The following is a 23,327-nucleotide window of genomic DNA, read 5'->3' on the forward strand; positions in this document are numbered from 1 at the left end:
TATAGTGCACTGCGTTCGCCCTGGGCCCATAGGGCTTTGGTCAAAAGTGGTGCACTACAGTATATAGGGAATAGGGTGCCATTTGGGATGCACACCAGGCAACTGGTCCACAGCTAATGGAGGGTAACTCCTCAGGGAATGACAGGAACAAGAGCCATACACCTTTCCTAAAGCATCCATCTCAGAGGAGTATTATACCAAATAACAGTTGTTGGTTCCTGTAGTGTAGAACGCTCTGCCAATGCAGTTACCTTAACAATATCCATTTAGCATCTAATATGATACACTACATGACCAAAAGTATGGTGACACCCTTTCAAATGAGTGGATTCAGCTATTTCAGCCACACCCGTTGCTGACAGGTGCACAAGAAATGTTCGTCGGGAGATTCATGAAATGGGTTTCCATGGCCGAGCAGCCGCACACAAGCCTAGGATGCCCATGCGCAAAGCCAAGGGTCGGCTGGAGTGGTGTAAAGCTTGCCGCCATTGGACTCTGGAGTGAGGAATCACGCTTCACCATTTGGCAGTCCGACGGAAGAATCTGTGTTTGGCGGATGCCAGGAGAACACTACCTGCCCCAATGCATAGTGCCAACTGTAAAGTTTGGTGGAGGAGGAATAATGGTCTGGGGCTGTTTTTCATGGTTCGGGCTAGGCCCCTTAGTTCCAGTGAAGGAAAATCATAACAACAGCATACAATGACATTCTAGATGATTCTGTGCTTCCAACTTTGTGATAACAGTTTTGGGGAAGGCTCTTTCCTGTTTCAGCATGACAATGCCCCCGTGCACAAAGCAAGGTCCATACAGACATGGTTTGTCGAGATCGGTGTGGAAGAACTTGACTGACCTGCACAGAGCCCTGACCTCAACCCCATCGAACACCTTTGGGATGAATTGGATCGCCGGCTGCGAGCCAGGCCTAATCGGACAACATCAATATCCGACCTCACTAATGCTTTTGTGGCTGAATGGAAGCAAGTCCCCACAGCAATGATCCATCATCTAGTGGAAATAATGCCCATGATTTTGGAAAGATGTTCGACGATTGATACATGTAGTGTCTCAACCGGCTGGTTGAGCACATGTTTACCAAATTCTTGCTTTTGATCCTTTTTACATGTTAACTATTTATTTTCACATTCCTACTCTTCAAGGTCTCTACTAACAGGAATGGTACAATATGAATCCCTCACCTACTGCATTCCTACCATTTATCCCATATCTTTGGTCACTGATTTTTTGTTTTCTTACAGACCTCTGAGTAGGCAAAGTTAAAGAGCCACAACACTGAACTGCGGCAACCCAAAAGGATACAATGTATGTAAATGTCAAAACATGCTCTACCGGCCGGTTGGAAATAAGGTTGAAGAGCTTATTTTCATTCCCACAAATGGATTCAGAGCTGTGCTGGATGGGATTCAGGACACACACATGCATGATCGCACAAAAGAATGCACTGGAACAGGCCACTGGGCCTCCGGTACCAGGCTCCAGTTCTCAGAGTGAGAGCCATGGCAGAGCCTGTGTGTGCTGATACAGGACTTTACCGGGCAGCCCCATCCTGTGTGTGTGTGTGAGCGTTTGCCGTCATGCTCAGACCAGCAGCTATTTAAAGAGCTGAACGAAAACAAGCAGTGCGCACTGGTGTTGAGAGAGAATGTTTGTGTGTGTGTGTGTGTGACTAAGCGTGTATGGAGTTTACACCAAATATATGTGTATGTTTGTGTATGTGTGTGTGCGTGCACCCATGCGTGTGTATGTAGTTTCATGACAGCGCACATTGAAGTGATTAGCCTTGTCAGTCTGGTTTGGCGGGGGGAAGCGGTTACCTCGATGGCCAGCTGGAACTGTTCATGCTCCCTCTGGAGTTGCTCTGCCTCTGACAGCGAGCTGGCATTCACCATGCTGGCATTCAGCATGGAATCCCCATTCCGGATCCAGCCCAGGACCTGCACAGGACACACAGAGTAGGAGTACAGTTAGGCCTGGGCCAGAGGAGGCTGGTGAGGGTAGGACAGCTCCTAATAATGGCTGGAATTTGGTGAATAGAATGGTATCAAACACATGGAAACATGTTGTTCCTGTGTTTTTCAGACCATTCCAATTATTCTGTTCCAGCTATTACTATTATATGAGCCTGTACTCCGACTTAAAGTGCCACCAGCCACCACTGGTGGGCAAACGTTCTGGGCAAACATCAGCTCACAGGAAGCTATGGTCAATGTGGCTAGAAGAACTCTGGATTATTGGTTGGCGTCACGTAACATAATACAGTACCCATAATGTCACTTTCTTTATGAGCATGAAGATACTCAGACATGGTTAACTGTAAACAGCAGTTGAAAACCTAAGGATGGATTTAGAAATACACAAAGTCATTTAGACAGAGCTTATGTAATACATATCCAATTTAATCCCAAAATCAAGCATGAAATACAACTAGAGGCACAAAGCGCTTCAGAACAGTTTAGCTTCATAAAAGCACACATTTTTGTCATAGTTCAACATAAACAAAGGAATAAACTAGGATTAGCAGTAGTATTTTCTTCACGGGCATTTAACTATTAGATATTACATATGTTCCCTTTTGTTCATTTAGGAATCCCACGAGGGATTAGAAACATGGATTGTTTTTCCTCTCTAGCTTCCTAAAACTCAGAGACCCCCAGGTCAGGGGGATACTTAGGATGGCTAATCTCTACCACCCTCTTTCTTTCTTTATTTCTCTCGCTCTCTCTTTCTGTCGGTCTGTCTCTGTACGTTTCTGTCTGTCCCTTCCCCTCTCTCTTTCTTTCTGTCTCCTTCTCTCCCTCTATCTCCCGGTCTCTCTATCTCTCCTCTCTCTTCTTCTTCATATCTCTGTCTCACTCTCCCGCTCTCTTAGCCCTGCCCATTGCTACACCTTCTCCTCCTTCCTCCACCACCACCACAATACCTGGGCTGAGCACAGTCCCAGAAGCCTCCTTCAGAGATACTCTGCGATAATCAGGCTCATTTCCTGCCTTCCTTCCATTAGAGTGCATCATGCAAAGTGGAGCCTCTTCACTCCCAAGTCCCCGGTGACAGCAGTTTTGGCCCTCAATTACTACAGCCCAAATGAGAATAGTGCAGAATGCGGCTAGCGCGAGGCGAGACACCGAGGATGGTGTGAGGGAAGTTAGCAGCCATCTGGGAACACCTTCCTAATACTGAGTTGCGCAATCCATGTATCAATCGTCTCAAGGCTTAAAAATCCTTCTTTAACCTGTCTCCTCCCCTTCACCGATAATAACTGAAGTGGTGACATCAATAAGGGATCATGGCTTTCACCTAGATTCACCTTGTCAGTCTATGTCATGTTAAGGTGTTCTTAATGTTTTTCATAGTCAGTGTACGCGTGTCACTACAACTGCGACAAACACAATTCATGATTTACGGAAACTGCAGCATTTTTTTGGTTGAGACGTGTTTCGTCTGGAAATATTATCCAATATATATCAATTTCATTTGATATTGAGGCTGAATAATTAAATAGTAGATTTAATATTGACTATAAGAAGTGATTTGCTATGTGGATGGCCTGGTTGAATTCAGTCTGAGAGAGCGATCCAGCATATTTTAATCATCCATCTGTATTTCCACAGTTTGTATTTCTTGAATAGTGAATACTGAATGTGCTCTCTGTCAAACTGACATTCAGATTAAAATGTCCTCAACGAGCTGCTCTCTCAGACTGGCATCCCAAATGGCACCCTATTCCCTACATTGTGCCCTACCTTTGCCCTGGTCAAAAGTCATGTACTATGTCAGGAATAAGGTACCATTTGGTGCGCAACTTCGGAGTGACACAGATGATACTTTACTAGCCTGTCAGAGGATGATTAAATAACCACAACAGCTGAAGAAAATGCAATTCAAGTTTAGTGTTTTTCAATGGCACTGGCATACATTGAGTTGACATTTTACCCTACAAGCAGAAAAGTAGTTAGAAACATGTTTGAGTGAAAAGCAGCCTTCACCAAGCAGCTGATACAAGCCAAACATTGAACCACTGCTGGCAGCCATGCACTCACACCGACTGTTTGATGTAGGGTGTATCCTGCTGCGTTCTCCCATTGTGTGTGTGTGTGTGTGTGTGTGCGCGCGCGCGCGCTGGAAACAGCTATGGACTCTCACCAGTCCAGTTCACCCTAATTAGCCATAGTGTGTTTGTGAGTGCATATACAGTGGCATCAGAAAGTATTCACACCCCTTGACCTTTTCCACATTTTGTTGTGTTACAGCCTGAATTTTAAATTCATTAAATTGAGATTTTGTGTCACTGGTATACACACAATACCCCATGACGTCAAAGTGGAATTATGTTTTTTGAAATGTTTACAAATTCATAAAAAATGAAGAGCTTAAATGTCTTGAGTCAATATGTATTCAACCCCTTTGCTATAGCAAGCCTAAATATGTTCAGGAGTAAACATTTGCTCAACAAGTCGCATGATAAATGGCATGGATACATGGCATGTGTACAATAACAGGGGTTAACAGGATTTTTGAATAACTACCTCATCTCTGTACCCTACACATATCGTTATCTGTAAGGTCCCTCATTCGAGCTGTGACTTGCACCAACAGATTCAACCACAAAGACCAGGGAGGTTTTCCAATGCCTCACAAAGAAGCGAACCTATTGGTAGATGGGTAAAAAATAAAACAAAAGCAGACACTGAATATCCCTTTGAGCATGGTGAAGTAATTAATTACACTTTGGATAGTGGATCAATACACCCGGTCACTACAAAGATACAAGCATCCTTCCTAACTCAGTTGCCGGAGAGGAAGGAAACCACTCAGGGATTTCACCCTGAGGCCAATGGTAACTTTAAAACAGTTACAGAGTTTAATGGCTGTGGCTGTGATAGGAGAAAACTGAGGATGGATCAACAACATTGTAGATAATACACAATACTAACCTAAATGACAGAGTAAAAAATAAAAATATTCCAAAACATGCATCCTGTTTGCAATAAGGCACTAAAGTAAAACTGCAACAAAATATGGCAAAGAAATGTACTTTATGTCCTGCGAAAAAAAGTTTTATGTTTTGGGAAAATCCAATACAACATGTCACTGAGTACCACTCTTCATATTTTTGTTATGGGTGTTCTTGTCTTCAGCAAGGACCAGGGAGTCTACTTTCCAACAGAGAGTAGGAGACAAATGCACCTTTCAGCAAGACTATAGCCTAAAACACAAGGCCAAATATACACTGGAGTTGCTTACCAAGATGACATTGAATGTTCCTGAAGTGGCCTAGTTACAGTTTTAACTTAAATCGGCTTGAAAATATATGGCAGGACTTGAAAATGGCGGTCTAGCAAAGATCATCAACCAACTTGACAGAGCTTGAAGAAATGTTGTACATTCCAGGTGTGCAAAGCTCTTAGAGACTTACCCAGAAAGACTCACAGCTGTAATCGCTGCCAAAGGTGATTTTAACATTTGAGTCAAGGGTGTGAGAAATTCCTGCATTTCATTTTCAATAAACTTGCAAACATTTCCAAAAACATGTTTTCACTTTGTCATTATAGGGTATCGTGTATCACAGGAGGATGGTGGCACCTTAATTGGGGAGGAATGGTATCAAACACCTGGTTTCCAGGTGTTTGATGCCCTTCCATTCGCTCCGTTCCAGCCATTATTATGAGGTGTCCTCCCCTCAGCAGCCTCCACTGTTGTGTATAGATGGGTGAGAAAAACATGTATTTAACCCACTTAGAATTCAGGCTGTAACACTGCAAAATGTGGAATACGTCAAGGGGTATAAATACTTTCTGACGGCACTGCACAATATGAGCGTGTGTATGTGTGTGCGTGCGTACTCCCACCCACCTGTTTGACCTCTGACTGCAGGTGTCGGAGCTGCAGACACTCCTGCAGTCTCTTCTGGGTCTGGTCAGCGCTGACGTCCAGCTCATGCTGCTTCTCATGGAGGAACTCCAGCAGCTCCTGGACCTGAGTGGCCAGATCCACCTCTTTTTCCCCAGTCAGCTCAATGCCTGTACCACCACACGAAACTACTGTCACGACCACATGAAACCATACAGTCACAAATAGTTACATTCCATAAGTTAGCCTATTCGGGTTGTCGGGTTTTAAAGGTTCTGCTTTTCTTCCTGTCAGCAGAGCCTGAACGCTAAGACCAAATTTTATTGGATTTGTTTGAGTGTTCACCCTACCACTGGGCAATAGAAGTGGCTGCAGACTTGGTATATATGAAGGATGTGTTATAAACTGTAGCACTAGGTGGCGCTAGTCCACCAGTCCTAATCCATTTCAACCTGCCGTGTTCCTTCTCAATTAACAAATTAAACCACCCTACTTTAAAAGACAACACTTCCCTTCAATGTCTAATTAAATAATGACTGTGATTACCCCTAAACCCCGGGGTTATCAAGGTCTATCCCAAATGGAACCCTATTCCCTATGATGCACAACGTTTGACCTGAGCTAGGAGGAGCACCACTCCAAAAACCTGCAATGAAACTGTCCATACTGTAAATGCACACTATAAAATGTGACACTAGTACAGCTGGCTATTTTAACCTCCCATCCTGAAATATTGTCAAGAGCCCAGCACAAACCTTTGGAGGGCTTAAGTCTCCATTGGTCCCGACTGAGGGGGATGTCACAGTCCACACAGTCCATGAAGGGCACACGAGGGTGGCCCAGATTTCAGCTCCACCCCCCTCCCTCCCCTTCCTCCCCCCTCTTGGCACAGAGTGATGGCTGGCACGGTGGATGCTCCTCACCCCTCTGGTGTGTGTGAGGGGGCTATGGGGAGGTGGTGTGGCTGCATCCCAAATGGCACTCCATTACATATAAAGTGCACTACTTTTGACCCGGGCTCATAGGGCTCTGGTCAAAAGTAGTGTATTATATAGGGAATAGAGTACAATTTGCGATGCAGCTCAGGCCTCGTATTAAGCCCCATGCAGTGCAGTGGGGAGGGTAAGAGGATTGTGCTGAGGGAGAATGAAAGCCATGCTTTTTTAACCTAATTCCTGACTCCTCTCTCTCCAGATGGTTAACTCCAGATTCGACCCAGCACCTCTGATGCTGCCTCCCTCCACCCCATCCTCCCTATCAACTCCTTCCACTTGGCCCAAGTCAGGTGACCTCTGCTCTCTCTCAGTTGGCAGGGCAGCACATTCTCAGTCACATCAATGCTCCTGTCCCAATCTCTGAACCCGCAGACACAATAGGAGTCTTACAGCCAGAAACAGACTGGCAAATTTCAGATGGGCTTTTTCATTTTTAGCCCAGCCGGCATGTCTAAATCGTTTTTTTAGTTGTTGTGCAGAATGATCATTGTTTGGCTAATAATGGGAGCCTCAAGGGAAGAAATGGGACTGTTTTTGGGCCTTCAAGACAAAAAATGCACCTGTGTTAGAAAAGGCTGGACCTCAGCTAAAAAGGTGGCTGTCAGAAGTATTACACTGTAAACATACTTTTAATCTTCATATTTCAAGACATGGCATATGGGGGTGTAGTGAGATACCCAATGGACTGGACGATTCTCTTCTCATCACTCATCCTGAAAAAATTTATACTTAAAACTTGAAATATGTATATACTAAAAACTTGGAAATCAATCAACCCACCATCAACAGAATGGAAAAATCCAGTGATTTATTATTAAAATATTGAAATAGCATGGGCGACCGAGAAAAACAAATTGATACAATTTAAGGCCTAGTGGCAAACAATCATGCAGGCACTAGGGATGGGGGTGTGGCCAGGCACTCGGGATGGGGGTGTGGCCAGGCACTCGGGATGGGGGTGTGGCCAGGCACTAGGGATGGGGGTGTGAGCTTGTGATTCTGGGCAGATGAGATGTAATCAATGTTTGTGTGCGTCTGTAAGTTCTTGTTCGTATGTAAAAGTTTGTAAATGGAGTAAAAAAAAATACAAAATACAAAAAGAAAAAAGAAAGTTAAAGGAGAAATGCTTCAACCTAAAAAAAGAAGGAAGGCCTTAAAAATGGTCAAAGACTCCAGCCACCCAAGACATAAACATAACACCGGGAAGTGTTATAAGCATTAGAAAGTATATATACTGTAAATAGGCATATGTCTGGATTTGATTAGAGCTTTGATCTACCCTGATGCAACCTGAGCCTGATGAGCCATCCATAAAAAAAGAAATGATGAGCCCTACATTAAAGTCGTTTAATGATCCCAAGCCCCCCCAAAAAACAAATTATTGTGCTGTTATCCAACACAAACACGATATAGGCTACAGCACATTACGCACAACAGAAAAAAAGCCCATAGATGTAGCTAGCTATATGCTCTCTTGGGTAAATAAATTAAACCAGCTCCAGTAGGCGAATCTGTTTCAGTGTGAACTGTATTACTGTACTGTATTGTATCATACGGACTGTTGAAACCATGATAAAGCGGGGAGAGAACATGTGATTCTGGTGCAGCACATGCAGCCTACAAAGTTCCAAGTATAAACTAGCTAATTTGATTGTCATTTAGAAATTTAATTAGGGCCTATTTGTATAATTAGTAGGCTGACGCATATATACCTTATGTCGGCTGACACATATACAGTAGGCTGACACATACATACGCATATTCCCCTAATGCTATTAGCCTACCTCCTCTTCCTCTCTCTATTGTTGCTTCATTCCTTCCTCGCTTTCAACAGTTGAATGAAATAAGTTTAGTTTATTCCTTGTCTTATCATTCTAATGACATCCTTGAATAATATAGGACAAAAATGAGATGCAGAAGGCTTTCACTTCTCTTCACAAAGATTGAATGCTTATGGGTCTGAATAAATAACTCCTATATCCTACCGCCATCGCTCGTTCGCTCTTCTTTCAAACTACCCGTGATTTCTATTTGGCTGCTTTATTTAACATTCAGCCAACAAGAGTTTGCGTCTCTCTTCGAATAGTCTATTGGCGTAAAAAAAAAAGCACAAATAAAAAAAAATGTCCAGCAAGCTATTCTAGTCTAGCTTTTCCTGCATGGGACTCCAAGAGCTAAGGAGCGTTTAGTAATGAGAGGCCAGCGGAGCACAGTTGCGTGTGTATTGGGCAAGAGACAGAGGTCATAAGTTCGACGCTTATTATGCACAACCCATCATTAATTAGATACATATAAGGATAATACTGCATTGGATGTATTACTGTATGTATTAAAGAGGTAGGCTAGAACATCTATATACAGGGCTATATTTATATATCAATATAGAACAGGATTATCTATTTTGGATGCAATTAGAATGGAGTGGCTGGAGAGAGAGAAAGACTGCGAGAGTTTTCACGCGTGCACTGATTTAAAGCAACGATATTCGATTGATAGCCTGTTTTAAAACTCTGCAGCTTCAATTTAAAAAGGTAAAGCCTTTACGATTAAAAAACAAGGTGACCCGAAAGACAGATAAGAGGTGGGTAAAATAGACGCGCATTCGGTCTTTATATTACTGTAGCATAGACTATGCTGAAGAAAATGCAGGCCTATCTGTCACAAGAAAAAAAAGTTACCATGATGAGATGATAGGTCTACATGCATTGTGAACTGCGCTCCATACTGAGATGGGCTGTCTGTCCCCACCCTGAGTGTTGATGATTCATCATGCAGAGGCCTTAGAGAGGCCAGATTTAGACATCGCATAATTTAACAGTTCCATTTCATGTCATAATGTTCATATAAATAATTTATTATAATTTACTGGCTTCTCGCAGTTACTTAACCTTGGAAAAGGGAGTGGTTTTGGATGGTAAATCCCGGTAAATCTCGGTAACAGGGTTTCCACTATTCAAATGATGTACTCTCCCTCCCTCCCTTGTAACCGGCTCCAGTCTGGTCTCAGTATCTCTCACCTGAGGCCTGGACTTCCATGATGTACTGGTGCAGGTCCTGTCCCTGCTGCATCACCTCGAAGGTCATGTTGTTCATGGCCAGCTTGCGCTCCGTGTGGCGCTGCAGCCGCTGCTCGGCCAGGTTCAGGTCCTCCGAGTTGAAGTCGTTCACCTGGCGCAGCAGGTCCTCGTTCCACGAGTCCAGCTCCGCCGTCACCTGCAGGGAGGTCAGCCAGGCAAGGTTAATGATGTTAGTGTTGCACCTGGATGGGCCAAGGTACTCACACTGAGACCGAGTGTTATCGATTATGGAATTAAGTCGTTATGTGCAGCTCAGATGATACTGTGAAAGATGAAGCTATACCAAACAAAGCTATTCCACTGGACATACAGTACATTACATGGATAGTAGCTATATCCCAGTATTATTGTTCTTCATGACAGCATTGGGTAATAATCCCCCCCAAGTGAATTACTACTGTAGTCAATTCAGTTCCACTGGTAGTCTTTATTTTATTCACTGTGGTATAATGCCATGTTTTTCTGAAACTGTAAGAGCCTAGATACACCCATTGGTAAGTCACGGCACATCTCAGCCTAGGACATACTAAAGAGCAACACTGCTCCACACTGCAGTTCAGTGGAGGCCCAGTCCTCATCAGGGACTACATAGACAGTTATCTATCAAAGTCAACTGACATTAGGTCTCTCCAAGCCTTATGCTAATATCATTAGATTACTGTGTGGCCAGCAGATGCCATCTCACAAACACACAAACACATTCTCATGCGCATCCACACAAACGCATGCACACACACACACATTTAAACAAGCACACACACGTACGTATGCACGTACACACACGTAGACACCAGTGGAGGCTCCTCATAAGAGAAAGGGGAGGACCATCCTCAGTGAATTTCAAAAATATTGAAACATTTAAAAGTTATAATTTTCAGATAAAACTATACTAAATATACTCATGTCACCAAATAATTGATTAAAACACACTGTTTTGCAATGAAGATCTACAGTAGCCTCAACAGCACTCTGTAGGGTAGCACCATGGTGTAGCCAGAGGACAGCTAGCTTCTGTCCTCCTCTGGGTACATTGACTTCAATACAAAACCTAGGAGGCTCATGGTTCTCACCCCCTTCTGTAAACTTACACAGTAATTATGACAACTTCCAGAGGATGCCCTCCAACCTATTAGAATTCTTGTTGTCCACCCAATCAAAGGATCAGCTAATAAATATAGTACTTATAGCATAAGCTACAGCTAGCTAGAAAATTGAACAACTTAATTTCTTCTTCAACAATGAAGGAGAAACAAGAGAGCGAGAGTGAGAAAGAGAGAAGGGGCTAGCTAAACTCAGCAAAAAAATAAACCATGACCCTGTCTTTCAAAGATAATTCGTAAAAATCCAAATAACTTCACAGATCTTCATTGTAAAGGGTTTAAACACTGCTTCCCATGCTTGTTCAATGAACCATAAACAATTAATGAACATGCACCTGTGGAACGGTCCTTAAGACACTAACAGCTTACAGAAGGTAGGCAATTAAGGTCACAGTTATGAAAACTTAGGACACTAAAGACGCCTTTCTACTGACTCTGAAAAACACCAAAAGAAAGATGCCCAAGGTCTCTGCTCATCTGTGTGAACGTGCCTTAGGCATTCTGCAAGGAGGCATGAGGACTGCAGATGTGGCCAGGGCAATACATTGCAATGTCTAAGACAGTGCTACAGGGAGACAGGACAGACAGCTGATCGTCCTCGCAGTGACAGGCCAATGCCACTGCGAGGACGAGTCACGGTTTTGTCTCACCAGGGGTGATGGTCGGATTCACATTTATCGTCGAAGGAATGAGCGTTATACCGAGGCCTGTACTCTGGCGCGGGATCGATTTGGAGGTGGAGGGTCCGTCATGGTCTGGGTGGTGTGTCACAGCATCATCGGACTGAGCTTGTTGTCATTGCAGGCAATCTCAACGCTGTGCATTACAGAGAAGACATCCTCTTCCCTCATGTGGTACCCTTCCTGCAGGCTCATCCTGACATGACCCTCCAGCATGACAATGCCACCAGCCATGTCTCAGTTGTTGAATCTTGCTATGCTCATACAAATACTTACACACGTTAAGTTTGCTGAAAATAAACGCAGTTGACAGTGAGAGGACGTTTATTTTTTTTGCTGAGTTTATAGTTAATTGACATTTTTTTCCACTTTCACTGATTTATCAAGCGAATGCAGCTAGTTAGTTTCGACCTACTCATACAACCGGCTGAAAACAGAGAGGGAATCTAGGTTAGCTAGATGACTATGGCTATCCAACACTGGAACTCTTCCAAGTCAAGGTAAACTTTTGCTTGTTTTAATTTATTGCCACCAGTACCCACCAGTGTATCTGCTAAACTACATGCTGTACACTGTCCTGCATGATTGTAGCGGGTCTACTAATGCATTAGTTCTAGTTGCTATGTTGACTATGATGTTAGCTAATATGGTGGTAACGATGTAGGCTGTGTGTTGGGGTTAGTGTTTATGAAATTAAATGAAAGTTTGGCTTGGATAGTTTTTTTTGCCTGTTGTGTTGTACAATGAAGTCCACAAATGAAGGGAAAAGCTGAGAGGAGGAGAGCGCATAGATGCGAGAAGGAATTATACAACGAGCAAAGTGATCATGTTTGTTGGTGGCTGCTATGAAAGTGAACGATGCGAGGATCAGGGGTGTATTCATTCCGCCGATTCTGTTGAAAAACGTTTCTTAAATGGAAGAAAACAGAACGAAACGGGGATAAACCTACCTGAATTTGTCCATTAGAAACTCTCGGTTTGCAACTGTTTGGACTAGTGTTTACACCCTAGATCAGCTAGATGCAGGCAAGAGCGAGCAAGGCGGTATTGAATGTGTCACTGTCTGTCAACTTGATTACTCACATTTTTCTCCTGACCTGTGCACCTCCGTCGTAAACTTTAATTTGTAGGCTAGGTTGTAGCAACCTTATGATGGGTATCGGGAAAAATGTGTAATAAAAATAAGGCCATGCTCATAAAAAAAATAATCGTCCTCCCTGATCTTAAACAGCACCGCCGTTGGCACACACCCAGCCACCCCCACGCACAGACCATCCCCCCTCTCCCGCTCCTTTCCCTTGACCCCCACCCCCGGCCTCTGGTGCCTCTCACCTCGATGGTGTACTGCTCAAAAATGCGTAGCTGCAGGAAGATGTCCAGCTTGATCTTCCTCTCATGGAACAGCTCCTCCATCTGGCCCTGGGCCTCGTCCAGCTGCTGCAGGACACTCTCGATGTGGGCGATGGAGCTGTTGTGGGGCATCTTGTTGGTGGACATGGCAGCGTCCCTGGAGGGGGAGAGAGAGAGCAGCAAGATTTGTGACCTGTTGCCACAAGAAAAGGGCAACCAGTGAAGAACAAACACCATTGTAAATACATCCCATATTTATGTTTATTTATTTTCCCTTTTGTACTTTAACTATTTTCCCATCGTTATAACAACATATATAGACATAATATGACATTTGAAATGTCTTTGTTCTTTTGGAAATTCTGTGTGTCATGTTCAACGGTTCATTTTTATTGTTTATTTCACTTTAGTTTATTATCTACTTCACTTGCTTTGGCAATGTTAAGATATGTTTCCAATGCCAATAAATCCCTTGAATTGAATTGAGAGGGGGTGAGAGAGGGGGAGGGAGGGATTGTTATTATTTCTGGGGTTATTGCTTTGCTTGTGTTGACAATGTAAGTTGCTAACTTTTCATGTCAATAAAGTACATGAGAGAGAGAGAGAGAGAGAGAGAAACCCTGAGCTGTGAGATGGGTAGTACTAAGGGAGCAACTCAAATGGCAACCTATTCCCTTTATTGCGCACTACCTTTAGACCAGGGCTCCTAGTGGCGCATTTCCATTCAGGATTTACCCAAAAGGCTCAGACTTTTCTGTTTCCATCTGCGCGAGACTGCTCCCGTGTCTCACTGGGCCATGGCTCCGGCTGACCTGCTCTGACTTGCAGCCAATTCCAGGCCATTGGTACATTACTGATGTCATTTACATAACAAGGGCCAACTGTGAACTTGAACACCTTCTCACAAAGCAACTCTCTTAATGATGCAGATGTTGTTGATTCTGCTCTCTCCCCAAGTTCTTAGTGTCACACACCGATTGGAAACACAATTACGCTAGAGTTCACATTAACATGGGGGGGGGTCTCCATGGAAATGCGGCACTAGGAGTCTGTTCAAAAGTAGTGCACCATATAGGGAATAGGGTGCAATTTGGGACAGCGCAAAAATATAAGCAAAATGGGAGCAACGGAGTGTTCTTGTCATGGTGTTAGTGTTCAATAAGGGAGATTTTAAAATATGTCAGCAACGGAATAACCCAATTCTCCTCATTGTAAAGGCACTTTAACGCACCTGCCCTTGGAGTGGACCCGGTCACGGCACTTTGTGGTACAGCCCGGGATTGAACCAGGGTCTGTAGTGCCTTAGACAGCTGTGCCACTCGGGAACACCTATCACCATGTAACACCGGTCACCATGTAGTATTGAACTTATTGTGCGGAAGTCTAACGGTCTGACCCCCTTGACCCTCTCTCCTACGCAAGGACCCGAGGCCCATAAAACAAGTGAGTGTGTTTTGATGACTGCAGTGAGATGGCGTTATATTTCCATCACTCTTGACAATACAGTACAGTATTTCATAAATTGAGTGCTGATCTAGGACCCCTTTGTCCGTGTAATCTTCTTCATTACGATGTGTAAGGCAAAACTGTTCCTAGATCTGGGCCATTCATAAAGTTTCTCAGAGTGATCATTTAGGATCAGGTTCCCCCTGTCCATGTACTCTTACACCAGGGTTGGGCTTAATTCAGAACTGATTTGAGAATGCCTCATAAATTCCAATTCAATTCCTGAATATGAATCGAATTTGAATTGAAGTAGTAAACCGAATACAGAATTGCAATTTGAATTTGAATGAAAGGAAATACAATACAATTCAGTGAAATTCAATGAAATTCAAATGCCTATTCTATTCTATATTAGGTGTAGTCTATACAAATATACAGTACATCTTGTACATAAAACATCCAAGGCTACCTGGGGTGGCAGGTAAACTAGTGGTTAGAGCGTTAGACCAGTAACCCAAAGGTTGCACGATTGAATCCCTGAGCTGACAAGGTACAAATCTGTCATTCTGCCCCTGAACAAAGCAGTTAACCCACTGTTCCTAGGCCGTCAATCAAAATAAGAATTTGTTCTTAACTGACTTGCCAGGTTAAATAAAGGTAGAAAAAGTGCTTTATTCTTTGTTATCTGAAAGTGTGACCTGTCAGATTCAATTAAACTCTCATGTTCTATGACTGGGTGGAATTTCTTTGAATTGCACTGAATTCAATTCTACTTCCGGTCAGTCAAACTCAAATTAAAATTATACTTCCTGTGGGTTTTGGCCAATTAAATCTGATTTTCAACTCATGAGTTGAATGGGAGTCAATTCCAACATTCTTAGATCAGCACCCATACTCAGATGATGTATGATCAGTCCCACAGCCCCCTGCTGGGCTGTAACACATTCCGGGGGGAAGTTTCTAGGATCAGCATTCCCTTCCCCAATCCAAACCTGAACCAGTAGTGGTTAAAAGGCTCAACTGATCCAAGATCCGCACTGACCTGAGCTGCTGGATGAGGTCCTCTCCCTCCTTGATGACGTTGAGCGTAGCCTCCAGCGTGGCCGTCTGCTGCTGCTGGAACTGCTTGATGAGCTCCTGGACCGACTCCACCGAGTCTGAACACACCTCCTCCAACAGCTCCTTCTGGAGATCCTCCATCCATGTCCACAACTGGAGGGAGGGAAGGTGAGAGAGAGGGATGAGAGAGCGAGACAGCAACACAACTAGACCCAATCAAATCATGAGAAAATAAAAAGATGCTTACTTGACACACTGGAAAGAATTAACAAGAGAACAGACCAAACTAGAATGCTATTTGGCCCTAAACAGAGAGTACACAGTGGCCGAATACCTGATCACTGTGACTGACCCAAACTTAAGGAAAACTTTGACGATGTACAGACTCAGTGAGCATAGCCTTGCTATTGAGAAAGGCCGCCGTAGGCAGACCTGGCTCTCAAGAGAAGACAGGCTATGTGCACACTGCCCACAAAGTGAGGTGGAAACTGAGCTCCTGCCAAACGTATGACCATATTAGAGAGACACATATTTCCCTCAGATTACACAGATCCACAATGAATTCGAAAACAAACCCAATTTTGATGAACTCCTATATCTACTGGGTGAAATGCCACAGTGTGCCATCACAGCAGCAAGATTTGTGACCTGTTGCCACAAGAAAAGGGCAACCAGTGAAGAACAAGCACCATTGTAAATACATCTCATATTTATGTTTATTTATTTTCCCTTTCGTACTTTAACTATTTGCACATCGTTGCAACACTGTATATGGACATAATATGACATTTAACATGTCTTTATTCTTTCAGAACGTCTGTGAGTGTCATGCTTACTGTTCACTTTTATTGTTTATTTCACTTTTGTTTATTATCTACTTCATTTGCTTTGGCAATGTTAACATATGTTTCCCATGCCAATAAAGCCCTTGACTTGAATTGAAAATGAGAGAGAGGAAGGGAGAAAGGTTGGAGAGACGGGAGGGAGGAGGGTTGGAGGAAGAGGGGGGAGAGGAGGGTTGGATGGCGAAAGGGAAGAGGGTTGGATGGAGAAAGAGTGAGAGCGAGAGAGACAGAGACAGAGAGAGAGAGAGAGATTTAACACTACAGTACACAACATACCCACACCTTGTGGGAAAGCGTGTCAACAGATACAACATGTGCAATGTTGAGGACAACTGAACCACTATGTCAAAGTAATGCAATTGCTTAGTCAAAATAGACTAACTTCAGGTCTTTTCTTCATATGCACAATACATACGCAGCACATCTTGCTCTTTAGAATTCTTTAGAATTGTTTGACAGCGGGGAAGAAAATGCATTTCCATCTCCACAATTAGCAAACTGCTCCCCAAACGCACCTAAAATAGACTTCCATTCTTCAAGCTATCGTGATTTTTCACAGAGAAAGATTAACCGGCACTTTAATATTTCAGTTAGGGAACAGGAGCTTGAAATACAATTACACACAACACCTGAAGCATAATCCGAGTAAATTGGCAGGAGATGTTTGATTGTGTTAAGGGGGAAATGAAGCGCAAAGTTCAGCATCTGCTTTGTCATCTTTTCAGCATCCGTCCACACGCTAGCTTGGCAAGACGTTGTGCACGTCCCAAATGGCACCCTATTCCCTATATGGTGGACTACTTTTGACCAGGTCCCTTAAGGTTCTGGTCAAAAGTAGTGCACTATATAGGGAATAGGGTGCCATTTGGGATGCAGTGCTCTCTCACTGTTAGTCGTTGGTTAGAGCTCTACTGCGATGCACTGTTGATGTTCTTAATTTACACAAACCCTTTGTGGGCATAGCTGTGGTCTGCTAGGCCTGCTGTTCCTCAAATGCATATTCATAGGACATTATGGTAATCGTGATGCTGCACTGCCCTTTTCACACTCTCAGAGAAGTCTGTGTGTATGTCTGTGTGCGTGTGTGTGTGTGTGTGTGTGTGTGCGCACGCACGTGCATGCATATGTTGGAAATTCGTTTCACTCGTTTAAGTTTCTCGTATCTAGAGTTAAATAATTTTTGCCATGAAAATAACATCAGTTCAACCGTAGTGAAGTCAGCCATAAAACGATGCTTGGATTTACTGATTGCTAAGTGACTCCCAAGTGGCGCAACGGTCTAAGGCACTGCATGTCTGCATGACCCTGGTTCGATCCTGGGCTGTAACACAACCGGCCGTGATCGGGAGTCCCATAGGGCGTCGTCCGGGTTAGGGGAGGGTTTGGCCGGGGTAGGGCGTCATTGTAAAATAAGAATTGGCTCTTAGCTGACTTGCCTAGTTAAATTACATTTTAAAAAGTGTGGAGAGCACTACAACAAGAGCACGGAAGTGAGGGAGAAAAAGCATGGCAGTGAGGGAGAAAGCATGGCAGTGAGGGAGAAAGCATGGCAGTGAGGGAGAAAAAGCATGGCAGTGAGGCAGAAAGCATGGCAGTGAGGGAGAAAGCATGGCAGTGAGGGAGAAAGCATGGCAGTGAGGTTGAAAGCATGGCAGTGAGGGAGAAAGCATGGCAGTGAGGGAGAAAGCATGGCAGTGAGGGAGAAAGCATGGCAGTGAGGTTGAAAGCATGGCAGTGAGGGAGAAAGCATGGCAGTGAGGGAGAAAGCATGGCAGTGAAGGAGAAAGCATGGCAGTGAGGGAGGCATGGCAGTGAGGGAGAAAGCATGGCAGTGAGGTTGAAAGCATGGCAGTGAGGGAGAAAGCATGGCAGTGAAGGAGAAAAAGCATGGCAGTGAGGGAGAAAGCATGGCAGTGAGGGAGAAAGCATGGCAGTGAGGTTGAAAGCATGGCAGTGAGGGAGAAAGCATGGCAGTGAGGGAGAAAAAGCATGGCAGTGAGGTTGAAAGCATGGCAGTGAGGTTGAAAGCATGGCAGTGAGGGAGAAAGCATGGCAGTGAGGGAGAAAGCATGGCAGTGAGGGAGAAAGCATGGCAGTGAGGTTGAAAGCATGGCAGTGAGGGAGAAAACAAGCTAATCATTGAATCAACAGATACAATGTATCTTACAAGTACAATGATACGATAAGTTATAACAAAACAAAAAAACACTAACAGACAAATTGTATTCCAGGAACCACAAAAACACCTTCCAAGATACTAGAATGTCATCTCTCTCCAGTGACATACTGTATGCATCCCAAATGGCACCCTATTCCCTATATAGTGCACTACTATAGCCCATATCCTTGGTCAAAAGTAGTGTGCTAGAAAATGAATAAAGGTGTCTACCATCTCCCCTCTACAAATGGCTATACTGTACCTTGAACCTGATTTTGTGATGTTACGGTGATCTATGAGAGACAGTGGGGATGTGGCTTTAGGAGTCACACAGCGTGGCGCAGAGGGTGACTAGGGAGAGTGATTGATGAAGGATCGTAGCGGCGCAGTCTCACTGATGGGAAAGGAAACGCTCAGACTGAGGAAATATAGTGGTCAAAATGGCAATGATTTGAAAATGGCTCATTTTACGGGGCATGTATACAGCTGATATTAAACTTTGCTACTTTTTTAAAGCCTAAGTCTCCACCTTGTACTATTTCCAACAGCTACTCCCTAATCTTTTGCAAAGCCTATTTGGTTGGAGTAATTGACTGGCTGGCTCCCGGCTACATGATCCAGTATGGTAGATTGCTTATGGATGATGATGGGATCTGTGGGATCACTCTGGCAGTCAACAGTAGATATTTTTATTGGAGTTAAGCAAAGGGAAGTGGTAATGCCGTGGGACACCAGAGCTGAATATGAAGTAGCGGTCACACAGAACATGCCTGTTAACAGTGACCCACTGGGCCACTTGTCCCCAAGGAGTGGCCTCCACTTGGACAGCTCAGGGCTGCATCCCAAATAGCACCTTATTCCCTACCTAATGGACTACTTTTGACCAAAGCCTCTAGTCAAAAGTAGTGCACTATGTAGGGAATAGGTATTTGGGATGCAGACCATGAAACGTTGTTGGACTCTGATAGAACAGAGAAAAATGTTTTGGCTTTAAGGGGCTTTGAGAGCTTGGCTTGAAGATATAAACAAACGTATGCCAAGAATGGCCTGAGATAAGACTCCTAGAGTTTGAGTGTTATCCTGAAAGCCAAGGCCACATCCATGATTAATGTAGAGACCGATCCTGCTTCCCAAATGGCATCCTATTCCCTATAGTGTACAACTTTTGACCGGAGCCCAATTGCACTGATCAAAAGTGCACTACATAGGGAATAAGGAGACATTTGGGACACAGTCCAAATCCCACTTTATAGGGCTGGTCAGTAGTAGTGGCCCACTAGAGGAGATGGCATTACTTTTTAAAAGCCTAATGACAGGACATGGTCAGATTGCCAAGGGCACACACACTCATGTGTCGCTAATGCCAGCAAATCAACACTGGCTCAACTGACAATTACTGACAACTTTTAACTTTGGTGTTTCCTGTCAAGAGGAAGTTTTGTCGATTTTGTATATTCTCATCTCACGTAAAACGAAACGATGCGCTCCGCCCAAGCGTTTTTGATTTTACGAAGGCGTTGTCACTCCTTACCCCTCTGTAAAGTATGAAAAGACGTATCTTTTTCATTTTCCCAATCCGTTGTCTCCTCGGCTGCGTCGGCCTTGAGCTTGCGCTTATATTTTTGTCTTTATATCAATTGGCATTTAATATACTTTCTACCAGAAAAACAGAAAGCAGCAATTAGCTTACAAGAAGGAATGCTTGTGGCTGCTGTGCCGTGCAGGAAGAGGGCAATTTTCATTCTGGAGAATGGTCTACATGGAGACATACTGTAGTGTGCATCCCAAATGGCACCCCATTCCGCCTTACCATGGGGTCTGGTCAAAAGTAGTGCACTATATAGGGAATAGGGTGCCATTTGGGACGCCCACGTGCTGGTCTTCGGCAGGCTGCTGGGCGGCTGGCTGGGTGCTAGGTCGAGCTGCACCATCAAACAGACGAGGAAAGCAATCAGAGCCGTGATTTAGCAATCACAGAGAGGACTGTTGGGAAGCCTCTGTCTGTCCGCCACATGGTTGTGACACAAAAAGAGAAATGGCTGTCCCAAATGGCGCCCTATTCCCTATATAGTGCACTACATTTGACCAGGGCCCGTAGGCAGTGTATGCTCTTAGAGAACGTTATCAGTGCCTTTTGATTGCCCCAAATTCATTTCAAACAGGCATTTTAGTGTTCGGTATTACAAATATAGTGTAAATGTAGTTGCTATGGTAATTTACAATTGCACCTGTTGGAATGTCTTACCTCATTTCTGGGTTAAATAAGATAATGAGATATTGACATTCAGCTCATTTTACTCCTGGCTCATGGATGAACAAACACAATGAATGAAAGCATCTGTAGAATAGAAGACACAGGACATTCCTAGCTCACATGCTTAACATTTAGAAGTATGGCATATATGTCTATGTGTATAGTCTATTGCAATACTACAAAGCCAGGAATCCTGTAATATTGTAATAGACTATATTGTAATAGCCCAGAATTACAACTGCTGTGGCACAACCTATTTCATCCTAATCCCATGTCTGAACTCAGGTTTATGGTGAAATCAGTGTGTTAAGTGTGTGTTTGTACTGTATATTCTATCACAGTAATCCAAACCCGGGATTAAAACTGCTGTGTCACAACCTATTTTATCCTAATTCGGGTTTATGGTGAAATCTGTGTGTAAGTGTGTGGTAGCTGTTTGCGTGTGTCATGCCCAATGCAGCACAAGCACAGCCAGGATCCTTCAGCTAGAGCAGGAGTCGCACAGAGAAGCACGTTCAATGCTGAGCGTGCTCAGATCAGTCATGGGGAGCAGTTACCATGGGAACCACAGTGCAACCTCTGCTTTATGGATTTTGTTAACCCTTTGAGACTCCGAGAGAATTCCATCTGTGTATGTATGATGTGATAGGTTCTTGTGAAAATGATGGCAGTGGATTTGTCCCAAATGGGACCCTATTCCCTATATAGTGCACTACTTGTTGACCGGAGCCCTATATGGGAATAGGGTGCCATTTGGGGGAAACCCACACCGTCTTCCTGAAGTCTCCAGTTTAGCCCTTGGCTGGCTCACAACTGGCATGGATCAGGCTGCGCTAAGTAGAGCAAAGACTCCCTGCATACCTTAGTAATCTTGGTATGTCTGCCCTGTCTGTCTATCTGAAGTGATCAGTGACACTCACAGACGGGCATCTGAGGCTGCATTAACTCGAGCCTCGACCCCTTGCCAACTTACTGCACCTTAAACCCAACCACATCCACTGCCACTTACGGTAATATTTTGTACATGCCTAAAGAAGGGGTAGTATTGCAGAGCCCGTGGTCTAGTGATAACCACCCTTACTTTACGCACACGTTTGCACTCCCCACCGGAGCCTGGGGTTCAACCCCCGGCGCCACCCCTCTACATTGTTTCTTCCACTTCCTTACCCGTCTCCCTGTCTGATTTCAGTACAGTCTCAATAAAGTGAAAAGAAAAATCCACTTCAAAACAAAGGTCACCTAGACCCCATTATGCTCTTGAAGACAGAGAGAGTAAACCATCCTGAAGGGCCTTTAGATCTGGGCTCTTGCATCTTTAGCTTGGGTGTTGAAGGTAGACCGACAAGGCTACTGCATCCTACCACATCCACACCCATTCTATCATACCATACTATACATAAATAAAGAAGGAAAAGGTGTCCGGGAACCCCAGAACTTCCCAGACATACAGTGGAAAGTGATCCATCCCACAGGTCATGTAGGTTAGGGGTCGGGGGTCACATGTCTTACCTCTTTGGTGTGGGTGTGGAAGGAGACCGACATGTCCAGCAGCAGTTTCCTCTGCTCCACCCGCCGGACAAAGTCTTGGATCCTGACCTCCAGGTGCCGTGCTGCTTTGTAGATCTCCTCCGGGTCACATTCCCCAGTCTGGGCCAGCTGCTCTGCTGCCTCCAGGAGTTTGTCTGCGTTGGTGTAAGTGTTCTGGTACCCAGAGAAGACAAGCAGGCAGCTCAAATTAGATGAGGACAACACAAGCAGGTAAAGAACTGTGTCTGTCTAAAGTCTCTGCTCTCTGCAGGGCCCGACTACTGCAACGCTGAGGCCTCTTGAGTTGGTAGAGAATTGTGTCTGTTTGTCTGCACTCTGTCTCTGCACGCTTTGACTGACTACTGCACACTGACGTCTCGCTCTCTCCTCCACCGCCAGAGACGGACAGGACCTCTCTCTCTCCGATTGGCGCCTCCACTAAACTGCCCCAAAAACAGTTCCATTCACACGTATACAGTGGAACCATTGGTGCAGAGTGGTAGGGTAAATCCCTGGCTATCTTCCATACATGCTAATCCCACAGCCTGGCAGAGGACAAGTGTTGTCTCTGGATGGACACAACAGTGGAGACCAAGTCAGTAAAGCAACAGCCATTAGGGCAGGACAGATAAATGGCTAGGTAACACGTAGCATGTAACACCGTGCTGATCCGGTTGGGATGGGATGGCCCCATGGCTCGGGACCTGGTAACCTTCTGTAAGGTCGTGGCAGTGAGTCACATTCACTGGGCCAAAGGGTACCCTATTCCCTATATAGTGCACTACCAGAGCTCTGGTCAAAAAGTAGTGCACTATAAACAGTCACATTCACTGGGCCAAAGGGTACCCTATTCCCTATATAGTGCACAACCAGAGCTCTGGTCAAAAAGTAGTGCACTATAAACAGTCACATTCACTGGGCCAAAGGGTACCCTATTCCCTATATAGTGCACTACCAGAGCTTTGGGTGGT

At 44.4% G+C, this 23,327-nt stretch overlaps 1 protein-coding gene across 2 annotated transcripts in view; it reads right to left on the minus strand.

Moving 5' to 3' along the window:
• Positions 1-23,327, minus strand: part of LOC112225162 (kalirin) — a 288,186-nt gene that overhangs the window by 103,591 nt on the left and 161,268 nt on the right. For both annotated transcript variants that reach the window (XM_042306448.1, XM_024388841.2), the window contains exons 11-16: positions 22,339-22,530; positions 15,556-15,725; positions 13,050-13,224; positions 9,878-10,073; positions 5,869-6,035; positions 1,833-1,952 (exon numbers count right to left, since the gene is read on the minus strand). In XM_042306448.1, the coding sequence (XP_042162382.1) occupies positions 1,833-1,952; positions 5,869-6,035; positions 9,878-10,073; positions 13,050-13,224; positions 15,556-15,725; positions 22,339-22,530 (1,020 nt within the window). The remainder of the gene's footprint in view (positions 1-1,832; positions 1,953-5,868; positions 6,036-9,877; positions 10,074-13,049; positions 13,225-15,555; positions 15,726-22,338; positions 22,531-23,327) is intronic.

The sequence above is a fragment of the Oncorhynchus tshawytscha genome, linkage group LG26 (assembly GCF_018296145.1).
Source record: "Oncorhynchus tshawytscha isolate Ot180627B linkage group LG26, Otsh_v2.0, whole genome shotgun sequence".
Classification (NCBI taxonomy): Eukaryota; Metazoa; Chordata; class Actinopteri; order Salmoniformes; family Salmonidae; genus Oncorhynchus; species Oncorhynchus tshawytscha.